Source organism: Tachyglossus aculeatus, chromosome 1, assembly GCF_015852505.1.
Source record: "Tachyglossus aculeatus isolate mTacAcu1 chromosome 1, mTacAcu1.pri, whole genome shotgun sequence".
NCBI classification, from domain to species: Eukaryota; Metazoa; Chordata; class Mammalia; order Monotremata; family Tachyglossidae; genus Tachyglossus; species Tachyglossus aculeatus.
In genome coordinates, this window is record NC_052066.1 from 115,180,663 (window position 1) to 115,192,749 (window position 12,087).

A 12,087-nucleotide genomic window follows, 5' to 3' on the forward strand; every position below is an offset into this window, starting at 1 on the left:
GTATCCCCCCTAATTGATGCTTAAAGTCATCAGGTAAGCCAGTGTTCTTAACAGGGTATGTAGGAAAGACTGGTGAAAATATCTACAGCTAATGAATTTTTAGAAATGTCTTTGCAAAACAGGATCAAAATTAAATTACACCCAATTCTACCATAATGCATGTTTTTTGCTGTGAATTTTGGCTAAACTATTGCTAGCATGTCTTGGATATGGTGCAGAAATTTTGGTGTACTTGTGCAAGCTGTTGGAACTGGTGCAGTTTTACAAAAAATCCTCTTCCACCTCAGTTGTATGCTCTCTGAAGTATTTAGTACAGTGCTCTCACACAGTAACTGTCCAGTCCATTGGTTGATAAAGTGCAGGGCTTTCCACAATTTGTTTTAATGTCCATATGGTGCAGCATGGTGTCATTTGAAATTTTGGTGTACTTGTGCAAGTTGTTGGAACTGGTGCAGTTTTACAAGAATTCCTCTTCCACCTCAGTTGTATGCTCTCTGAAGTATTTAGTACAGTGCTCTCACACAGTAATTGTCCAATCCATGGATTGATAAAGTGCAGGGCCTTCCACAATTTGTTTTAATGTCCATCTCCCCCTCTAGACTGTAAACTGCTTGTGGGCAGGAAGTTTGTCTAGCAACTCTGTTGTATTGTTCTCTCTCCCAAGTGCGTGGTAGAGTGGCTCTTTGCACATTAAGTTCTCAATAAATACCATTCATTCAATCGTATTTATTGAGCGCTTACTGTGTGCAGAGCACTGTACTAAGCGCTTGGGAAGTACAAGTCCAGCAACATATAGAGACGGTCCCTACCCGACAACTGACTCACAGTCTAGAAACGGGCTTACGGTCTAGAAATACCATTGTGATTGATTGATATTGTGAAGGGAAGGCATGAGCTAAGCCATGCCAGAGTAGGCTAATGCCCAAGTAGAATCATCAGAGACAAAACAGACACATTTGCCATTTTCATTTGAAATTTACATCGCTTTCATGTTAGTTTAAACATTCCTCTACCTTGCTTTTAGCCGTATTTGCTTACTCGAAAATTCTTAGAACTGCTAGCTGTATTTCATAAGTCCTTATGATATATTTTCCTCCCGTCAACAGGCTATTCTGGAAGTTGGAAAGTATGTAGCCAGCTGGGACAGTCGGAAGGTTACCAAGATTTGGGAACTCGTCAGGAACTCATGGCTTTTGCTCTGACCCATTGCCCTCCTAATGCCATAGAATCTCTTCTGGCAGCAAGTAGTTCACTACAGACAGAAGTAAGTGTGTCGTGTTAATGAGGGTTAAGGGAGTTCCATTACCAGTTTAAATCTTCGTCAAGAAAGACGAACGACCCTTTGTCTTGGGATTTTAAAACTGGGACCTGCTCGAAGGAATTGATTTGTACCAGAAAATATAAGTGAGGAAACTACATCTACTAGATACAAAATACGTTTGAATTGTAGATTTCTAGAAATACAAGAAACTTAGAGAATACGTAGAATCTTGTTAAAAAAAATAACCAACTACATTGGAGAAAGGCAGGAGCACATAGTAATGATATTAAGAAGAAAAATACTAAATTATGTGCTTTGAAATGTCTCCCCTTAAAATACCTGGGAAGAACAATCAACATAAATATGGTAATTATAAGCAAAAGTGCACTCAGGTTAATGACCTTGTAGTTCTTCCGTTCACACAAGTTGAAAAAGACTAAATTACTGAGAAATTGCATTACAGAAGTGCATACCTTGTCATAAAGATAATTCAGCTTGCAAAGTTAAGAAGAATATTTCATGTTACAGATATTTCTAAAATCTTCTGGGTAAAGTCAAACCCTGTGGTGGTTTACTCTTCTTTCCTTTTCAGATTCTCTACCAAGCAGTTAATTTTCAGATGCACCCAGAAGGAGGAGAAAATATAAATGTTTCAGGTTCTTCATCATTCATCAGTAAGGAGCTGCACGAGGTAAGCAGAAGGAGGAACAGTACTTACCCATTGTTTTGCTTTACTTTAATAATGTGTTAAAAGGGGTTACTCAGAAAAATTAAAATCCTTTCAAATGCCACTTTGTAGTTTATGAAATTGAAATAGCATCTACCATGTATCTTATAACATTAATCTTAAGATTTTAGAGATGTTTGAAAGTTAAATCCCTAGAATAGCAAAATTATCAGTGTGTTTTATTTATAAATGTCTTGGATAGCTAAAGCGAATTCCTTGGCCCCAAATCAAACTCCATACGTTGTTGATATTTGAATTTACATATAGAATTTACCACTTTTAGTCCATTGTATTTATTTGTGTGACAAGGTATGTTAATACTTTCTCTGAAGATCCATTCAATTTAGCATTATTTTCTTTGTAATGAAAACAATATTATAAACTGTATTTTTGGATTCTGATTTTCTGTCCACACTAATGGGCATGAATGTGTTGGCAAGTTCCTGCTTATACCCTCTAAATGTCATTTCTTGGGTGAGAGAGCAAACAGATACACAGTTCCATTTTTCATTCATTCAATCGTATTTACTGTGTGCCGAGCACTGTTTTCAGAGTCCACAGTGTTTGAAAAGAGGGAATTACAGACGGAGGCATAGAACTTCACAAAGGTTCCTGAAAAACACTTAAACAGTTTCTGAATCTATCAGTGATACGTAGTGAGTGCTTACTTTGTTCTGATCACTGGTTTAAGTGCTCTGAAATGTACAGTACAGTGGAGTTGGTAGACACGATCTTTTCCCACAAGGAATTTACAGACATTAAAATAAATTACAGGTAGAGAATAAGGGTGTGTACTCAAGTGCTGTGGGGCTGATGGTGGGGTGAATATCGAAGTACATAATGGGCACAGATCTGGTGGCATAGATGACACAGAGGAGGTAAAATGAGGGCTTAGTTATGAAAGTCTAGTGCAGGCGGGTTTTGAAGGTGGTGGTGGCCTGTCTGATGTAAAGGGAGTTTCAGGACAGAGAAGAGGATATTGCTAAGGTGTTGTTGGATGGATAAATAAGCTCTAAGTACAGAGAGTAGGTTGGCTCTAGAAGAGCAGAGCACATGGATTGGGTTGTAGCAGGAGATCAGTGAGGTAAGGTAATAATAATAATGGCATTTGTTAAGCGCTTACTATGTGCGAAGCACTGTTCTAAGTGCTGGAGTGGACACAAGGCGATCAGGTTGTCCCACGTGGGGCTCACAGTCTTAATCCCCATTTTACAGATGAGGCAACTGAGGCATGGAGAAGTTAAGTGACTTGCCCCAAATCACACAGCTGACAAGTGGCGCAACTGGGTTTAGAACTCATGACCTCCGACTCCCAAGCCCGGGCTCTTTCCACTGAGCCACGCTGCTTCTCTAGGTGGGCGAGAGAGAGCTGATTGAATGCCTTTTAATCAACTGGAAATTTCAGTTTGATGTGGAGATGTTTGGACCATTGAAGGTTTTTGAGGAGTAGGTAGATATAGACTTGAATGGTTTTCCAGAAAGATGATCAGGGCAGAAGAGTGACATTTGGATAAAGGAGGAGGACAGGAGGCTGATACAGTAGTCGTGGATGGGATATGATAAGTTCTTGGATCAATGAAATCAGTTGTATTAAGTTCTTCCTGTGTGCAGAGCACTGTACTAAGCGCTTGGGAAAGTACAATAATGTTGCCAATTTGTACTTCCCAAGCGCTTAGTACAGTGCTCTGCACATAGTAAGCGCTCAATAAATGCGATTGATGATGATGATAAAACAGAATTGGTAGACATGTTTCCTGCCCACAGTGAGCTTACCTTCTAGGGGAGCAGTTCTTCTGGAAGTAGTGTAACCTAGTGGAAGGAGCATTGGCGTAGGCGTCTGCTGTGTTACCTTTGGCAAGTCACTTTTTTTTGATGGTATTTGTTAAGCACTTACTATGTGCCAAGCACTGTACTAAGTGCTGGGGTCGATACAAGCTAATCAGATGTAAGCCAAACAGTCATTGGGAACATTCACTGGACAATGTTTTCCAAGCCATTGCAAAAAAATGAGCGTGTTTCATAGTGTTCGACAAAGAAAAGGATCACACAACTTCCTACCACAATAATAATAATAATAGCTGGGATTGATATAAATAAGTAGATCGGACACAGTTTCCTTTTCACATAAGACTCTCAGGCTGAAGTGGGGAGAGAACAGGTTTGTTCTTTAGAGATAAGGAAACTGAGATGCGGAGAAATTAAATGACTTGCCCAAAATAAAACAGCAGATAAGTGGTAGAGCTGGGTTTTGAACCCAGACCGCCTGATCCCAAGCCTTGCTTTTCCAATAGAGGTTTTCCTGCTTCTCAGTACTGTATGCCCAAGGGACATATTCAATTGGGAAGATTTGAGTGATTGTGCGTGATTGTTAATTTGTTTCACAAAGAAAATTTTCTAGGAAAATATATTTTCGGTTGACCATTTTATCAAAGAAAGGTGGCTTTGGTATTCTGTTCAGCTATTTTTGCTTTCAAAATCTCATTAATGCCAGATTGATGCCTATTTGAAAGACATAGCTGTCCTTTTATGAAGTTTGGCTCCTGTAATCACATTTTGTATTCTTGCCCCTCTCTTTGGAATTCATTAAGAGCTTTATGTGGTTTCCAGCTTTTCTGCCTATTGGTATTCCACTGAATTAAAAACAAGAAGCCTATATCAGTTCTGTGGCCCTTTGAGTAGGTTATGACACAGTTTTACATGGGAGCACATCCCCTGATTAAATCTCTATAGTCAACGAAGGAAACCTCTGGAAGTGCTCTTCAAAAAGGAGAAATAATTCCTCCACAGTGATTGCCTTTTGTGTATTTTAGCACTTGAAGCCTCTCTTGCACATGTTGTACTAGATCTCAATCTAGGGAGGCTCTAACCAGATACCTCAATGAGCATATTGGGGTTCTGATTGAAGGAAAACATTTCTGCATAGAATACCGAACTTTATCAGATTAAAATCTCATATTTAGCTGTAAGGGGCCACGTGTTGCAGATTAACAAAGGCTATAGTAGCCACGTGAAAATATGCCTCATCTATGAGAGCCAGGTTTCTGCGTCAAAGAAGCAGCATGAACTAGTGGAACGAGCATAGGCCTGGATATCAGAGGACCTGGGTTCTAATCCCGGCTCCGCTACTTGCTCGCTGTATGACTTTGGGCAAGTTACTTAACTTTTCTGTGCCTCACTTTCCTCACCTGTAAAGTGGGGATTAAAAATCTGTTCTCCTTCCTATTTAAACAGCAGCCCCAGGTGATGCAGAGAAGCAGCATGGCTCAGTGGAAAGCACACGGGCTTGGGAGTCAGAGGTCATGGGTTCTAATCCCGACTCTGCCACTAAGCTGTGTGATTTTGGGCAAGTCACTTTACTTCTCTGTGCCTCAGTTCCCTCATCTGGAAAATGGGGATTAAGACTGTGAGCCCCATGTGGGACAACCTGATTACCTTGTATCTCCCTCAGTGCTTAGAATAGTGCTTGGCACATAGTAAGCGCTTAACAAATACCAAAATTATTATTATTATTATGTGGGAGAAGGACTGTGTCCCATCCCGATGATCTCATACTTTAGTATGCTATGTACAGAGAGTGACAATGATGATAAAGTAGTACGTAGGGCTTTAAACAATTCTTCTTTAAGCACTTGTATGCTCATATACGACAGGGACACAATACAGTCAGTGCTATAAAGCCATAAGTAGATCTTCGATGACCATGTTGATCATTTTATTTCTGAAGGTCATTCATTTCCTCTCATGATTGAATAATGTTGTCATGATTCAGAGCCTTCTGTTTTGCATCAGCAGTTTAATGTCAGCAAGTTTTCTGTATCAGGTAGGCTAGATCAAATGAGGATCTGCTATGCTAGCATTTTACTTTTATTGTAGTTGCCGAATCAGAAGCACAGGTTTCCAAGATGGACGCACCTAATCAATTCGATGGTTAGCTCAATCGTATTTCTCCTTGGGGAACTGGAGAAGGGATTGAGAAATGGCTACAAACCAGGAAGAAGAAACTTTGTGCCGTTGGTAATGCTAAAGCTTCTGACATTTATTTTCAATTTTTATTCCTACATATCTAATTTATGTTAGTTTTGTCTTAATTCATCATCAGTGGTATTATTGAGCAGTTATTGTGTGCAGAGCACTGTACTAAGCACTTGGAAGTGTACAATACTACAGAATTGGTAACACGTTCCCTGCCCACAGTGAGCTTACAGTCTACAGGAGGAGACAGACATCAATATAATATACAATTTATGGAGATGTACATAAGTGCTGTTGGGTGAAGGTGGGATGAAGATCAAACATCCAAAGGTTGACGAGCATAGCAGCGTGGCTCACTGGAAAGACCCCGGGCTTTGGAGTCAGAGTTCATGGGTTCAAATCCCGGCTCTGCCAATTGTCAGCTGTGTGACTTTGGGCAAGTCACTTCACTTCTCTGGGACTCAGTTCCCTTATTTGTAAAATGGGGATTAAGACTGTGAGCCCCCCATGGGACAACCTGATCACCTTGTAACCTCCTCAGTGCTTAGAACAGTGCTTTGCACATAGTAAGCGCTTAATAAATGCCATCATTATTATTATTATAGACATTGCAGACGGTAGAGCGAGCTGGGGAAAAGAGGGCTAAATCAGGGAAGGCCTCTTGGAAGAGATGTGGGCTTAGTAACGCGCCATCCCTTGCACCGTCCGGGTGAGAGAGTTGTGTACAGTTAGTTGGCAGATCTTTTTGCTGAGATACTTTTTTGTGAAATGTGCTGACCCGAAGTTGTCCCTTTTCAAAGAATTTAAACCATGCCTTCTAACCCCAAATGGCCTGCTAGAAGTACATTTCTAGATTGTTTCTGTCTCTGCAAGAATCATTCCCCTCAAACGGAAGTATCAGTATTAAGACCTCAGAAAATTAGTGTCTGGCACAGAATAGAACCTGGAAATAATAACGATGATAAGCACTTACTAATTAACTGTGCTTTGTTCTTGAGGAAATTTCAGGCATCTTTCCTTCTCAGCCAAGCAAGGACAGAATAATGTGTCAAAGACTGTTTTGTCTCACACCTTTCTTCTTCTGGGCTGATCAGCAATGCGCAGTATTTTGCCCTGGTGTCTGCCCTGCTGGCACTGATTTACTGTGATTTCACATGGCATGATATTGGTGTATTCTCAACATGATTATATTAGTGTAAGGTGAGCATCCTGGTTCTCTTGGGAAAGTCCTTGAATAAATCAGACACGGGGATTAAATAGTCATCTGCCGGATGTAATTCTAGACTGAATATTCTGTGGTTGTTGTTTTTCCACTTTGCTCTTTTCTTTTTCTTTCCATCTCTGATTTCCTTCCCTTTTTCATCATCAATCGTATTTATTGAGCGCTTACTATGTGCAGAACACTGTACTAAGCGCTTGGCAAGTACAAATTGGCAACATATAGAGACAGTCCCTACCCAACAGTGGGCTCACAGTCTAAAAGTGGGCTCACAGTCTTTATTCCACCACTCTTGCTCCTCCCTTTCCATTTCCTTTCTCACTCTTTTTCCTGTGTTCAAATGCTCAGAAAACACATATTAATAACCAAATGGTAAACTTTACTGGGCATATGCTACACTGTCCATAGGCATTGTTACCTAACCATTTATCATTACCAATATTTTAGAATCTGCTGTGTGCAGAACATTTACTGGACACTTAAGGTCCTACAATAAAAAAGAAGGTATAGTACCTGCCTCCTAAAAGAGTTTTCAATCTAATGGGGGAGCCAAAAACCAATTTTCATCCGCACGTCTCAATGTTGGAACCCCTGAGACTTCCCTCTTTTATCTCTATTATACTTTTCCCAGGGAGGTTGTATGCCCTAGCTGAAAGAGCATGGACCTGAGAGTTGTAGGACCTGAGTTCTAATCCTGACTCTGCCACTTACCTCCTTTGTGACCATGGGCAAGTCACATTACTTCTCGGTACTTCAGTTTCCACATCTGTTAAATGTGGATCTAATTCCTTTTCTGCCTCCTGCTTAGACTGTGAGCCCTATGTGAGTCAGGGACTCTGTTGGACCCGATTTGATACTTTTAAGGCCGGGCCTGGTTGTTGTGTATGTGTTTTTTGGAGGGATCTAGACTTTTTATAGTCCTACCATATTCCAAATTAAATTAGCTATGTCAATTTGCAGTTGTGCTACTGGACCAAAAACAATTTATAATTTGAGGATTGATTATATCTATGCCCTGACCCTGTCTTATTTTAAGATCAAAGGCGTCTTTTCCTCCCTACTGGTAACACTAATTTTAATTTTGGTATGGTAGAGTAGCTCTAATTAGACCCTTGATACAGTAGTTTACTTTGCATCTTGAATAATGTCATTACTGGAAATTCATAGAAAAGCCTTTTTAGTCACTACTAAAGTCCAGTAGTCCACAATTACATACGTGTGTGAGCTGAATGACAACCTGTATGTTGTTAAAAATAATAAATTGATGTCTACGGTAATTTTACAGCCGCAACAAAGTTAACACGAAGTCCTTGAAAATGCTAGAAATAGAAATTAGTCCAATGAAAAAGTCATATCCCAAAATCCATTGAGCATAGGGCTAAGAATCTTTTTTTCTTTTTTTTAAGATCAGTCTTACCCCCATGAACGCTATCTAATTAGGTAATTGGACGTTTTTTAGATTATTTCTCAGTTTAATTGTTGCATTTTAAGTGATTTGTTAGGCCTAAATAAGTGAAAAGAAGATTGCAGTGTCTCTGATTAGCAATCAATTTAGATGCAAGTGCTAATACCTTTTTTAACAGATTTACCTAAGTGCTTTGTGTTTTGCACAATTTAAGGGAATAATGGTGTCGATAAATAATTCAAAAATATGAATTGAGTGCCTAATGTGGACAGAGTACCGTACTTAGCACTTGAAATATCATAGAATTAATAATACCAATAATTGGGTATTTGTTAAGCACTTATTCTGTTCCAGGCATTCTACCAGGCGCTAGAATAGATTCATCATACTCAGGTCAGATACAGTCATGGGGCTCACAGTCTAAGTAGACCTGATATCTTCTCTCAAGGAATTTAAAATGTTTCTGGGGAGACAGACACTAAAATCACTTACATATAGGATGAAATAATAGAGTTTAAAGGTGTTTACCTAAGTGTTGCAGAGGGCTTTGAGAACCGAAGTAGGTTATCTTGAGCGGATTGAAGCCTGCGAGGTGGGATGAAGAAGTGGAACAGAGGGAGATAGCTGATTGAGTGTTTTAAATCCAATGCACAGGAATTTCAGCTTAATGGGAAGAGGAATGGAAAACAGTTGGAGGTTTTTGAGGAGTGGGGAGGTGTGCGAAGAATGTCCCATTTTCCTCTTGTCATTTCTCTCCAAACACTCATTGCCTCCACTTCCTCTCCTTCAATTATCTCTTCAGCCCCTACAATCTGGTTTCTGCCCCTCTCACTCCACGGAAATGGACTTCTCTAAGGTCACCAATGACCTCGCTTTTTGCCACATCCAGTGGCTTCTACTCCTTTCTAATCCTCCTCGACCTTTCTGCTGCCTTCGACGTTGACCACCTGTTCTGGAAACATTGTCTAACCTTGGCTTTACAGACTGCACTCTCCAGCTTTTCCTCTTATTTCTAGCTTCTCCTTCACAGTCTCTTTCTATGCTCTTCTTCTGCCTCCCTCCCTCAAACCCTGGCAGTATCTCAAGGCTCACTTTTGAGTCCCCTTCTAGTCCCTGTCCACACCCACTCCCTTGGAGAACTCTTTCTTTCTTTCTATTTGCCCTACCTGTAATTTATTTTAATATCTGTCTCTCCCTGTAAACTCTAAGCTCCTTGTGGGCAGAGACTATGTCTACCAACTCTATGTATTATTCTCACGCCAGCACTTAGTACAATGATTTGTACAGACACAGTAAGCACTCAGTCAACACCATTGATTGATTGACTGAAAGATAATCCTGCCAGCTGAGTGAGGTATAAGGCTGGAGTGGAGTGGAGCCTTCTAGACTGTGAGCCCGCTGTTGGGTAGGGACCGCCTCTATATGTTGCCAACTTGTACTTCCCAAGTGCTTAGCACAGTGCTCTGCACACAGTAAGCACTCAATAAATACGATTGAATGAATGAATGAATGAATGGAGAGAGACAGGAGACATTGGGGGCTGATGCAACAGTCAAGTGAGGATATGTAACCTCATCTGTAAAATAGGAATTTAGACTGTAAACCCCATGTGGGACGTGGTGTGAGCTCCTTGTGGACAGGAAATGTCGCCATTTATTGTTGTATTGTACTTTTCCAAGCGTTTAATATAGTGCTCTGCACACAATAAGCGCTCAATAAATACGAATGAATGAATATGTCGAATGCCTAGAGCAGGGTGGAGAGTTTGCTTTGGATGGAGAGGAAACAGTGAAGTCCGGAGTGGTGGTGAAGGAGCCACAGGTAAGATTCGGTGACAGGTTGATTATGATAATGGAAAGAGAGGGAGAAGAAATGCCAATGCCAAGGCTTGAAGATGGAGAGGTTATTGGTGTTAGTAATCTTAATAGTAATAATGAATATGAAGTAATGGTGTTATTTGTTTAGAGAAGCGGCATGGCTCAGTAGAAAGAGCACGGGCTTGGAAGTCAGAGACCATGGGTTTGAATTCAGGCTGTACCACTTATCAGATGTGTGACCTTGGGCAAGCCACTTAACTTCTCTGTGCCTCAGTTCCCTCATCTGTAAAATGGGGATGAAGACTGTGAGCCCCACGTGGGGCAACCTGATCACCTTGTAAGCACAGTGCTTAGAACAGTGCTTTGCACATAGAAAGCGCTTCACAAATGCCATCATCATTATTATTTGTTTAATCATTGATTTTCATCATTATAAATAGCAAAATCAGCTTCGAATAGTTCACTGAACTAATAAAGTCAAAATGCACCTTTCTTTTCCTTACAAACACAAGGTGGAATGGATGTCTTTTTTCATGGTTCTTCCCCTGAACTCTTGGAGTTTTTTCTGGTGACTGTCAGGTTCCTGCTTATTAATGGACCATTTACAAATCTTAGAATTTATACAATGCTGCAAGAGGCCAACCTGTCATAGATAATTCCAAGATATAAATTTTATAAGCACACAGAATTAATTGAAGCATTGTATTACTAATTCAAACCAACAACAAAAAAATTAATTCAGTCATTTTCTCTGGTCTGATTAGTAGCTGAAGGTATTTTCATGCATGAAAAATGAACTCGGAGCAAGCAAGGTTGAGATAAAAGAATTGGGCAGAAAAGTGAGAAATTTTTGTTTGTCTTCCCTATAATTTCTGGAAAAATAGCTCTCTGTTGTATTAATCCAGAGTAGAAATTGAAGTTCTGTCCACTATGTGACCATATAACATGAATTTTAGAATATATAAATACTAGACGAAAAAAGAATGAATATGAGAACTCCTGTTTACTCTATGTAAAATTTGAATGTAACGTCCTCTAAAAATTTGATAAAATACATTTAATAAAACATTTCATTGTAACCTTCAAATAACTTATAAACCTATTGTAGGAGAGTCTTGATAGTCTCTTTCAATCTATTCAAAGTTGACTGGTATCTGGATCATTTTGAATTATTCCAAATTTTAATTTTACCAAAATGGCTTATTGATTAAATCTGCATTATTGACGTGCTGATTTGTGAGCCTTCATTTATTACATGCCAAGAAGGCCTGATAAATGTCTGCTTTGAGCTGAAAGTCCCTTCCATGATTTCCTTGCTGGAAATTGCAAAAATGATAGTGAGCTTTACCAAAGACTCACTTTTTATTAGAAATTTATATAAGAATAACCCAGTGAAATGCCCAGAACAGTTGCTACTGCAGCAAAGGTAATATTTTTCTCAGACAGCGCTCTGTTTTATCCTTTTGTTCTTCTATTCAGAGTATTAAAATAGCTGTGTACGTGGTAATTTTAGTAGTAGGAATAGTAATGGCTGTGACATTGTGTGTTGTGGGAGGAGCACTGTGCTGAGCATAACGTAAAGGCAAAACTTAACCTATTCATAGTTGGTTCTTATACACACAACCTAGATGAGGAGGAAAGGGGATTAGGAAAGGGGAGGAAATTATAGACAACCGTCGACTGACA

General features: G+C 39.7%; 1 protein-coding gene across 2 annotated transcripts in view; it reads left to right on the forward strand.

Moving 5' to 3' along the window:
* Positions 1-12,087, forward strand: part of NBAS (NBAS subunit of NRZ tethering complex) — a 352,219-nt gene that overhangs the window by 191,873 nt on the left and 148,259 nt on the right. For both annotated transcript variants that reach the window (XM_038758591.1, XM_038758650.1), the window contains exons 34-35: positions 1,107-1,264; positions 1,854-1,952. In XM_038758591.1, the coding sequence (XP_038614519.1) occupies positions 1,107-1,264; positions 1,854-1,952 (257 nt within the window). The remainder of the gene's footprint in view (positions 1-1,106; positions 1,265-1,853; positions 1,953-12,087) is intronic.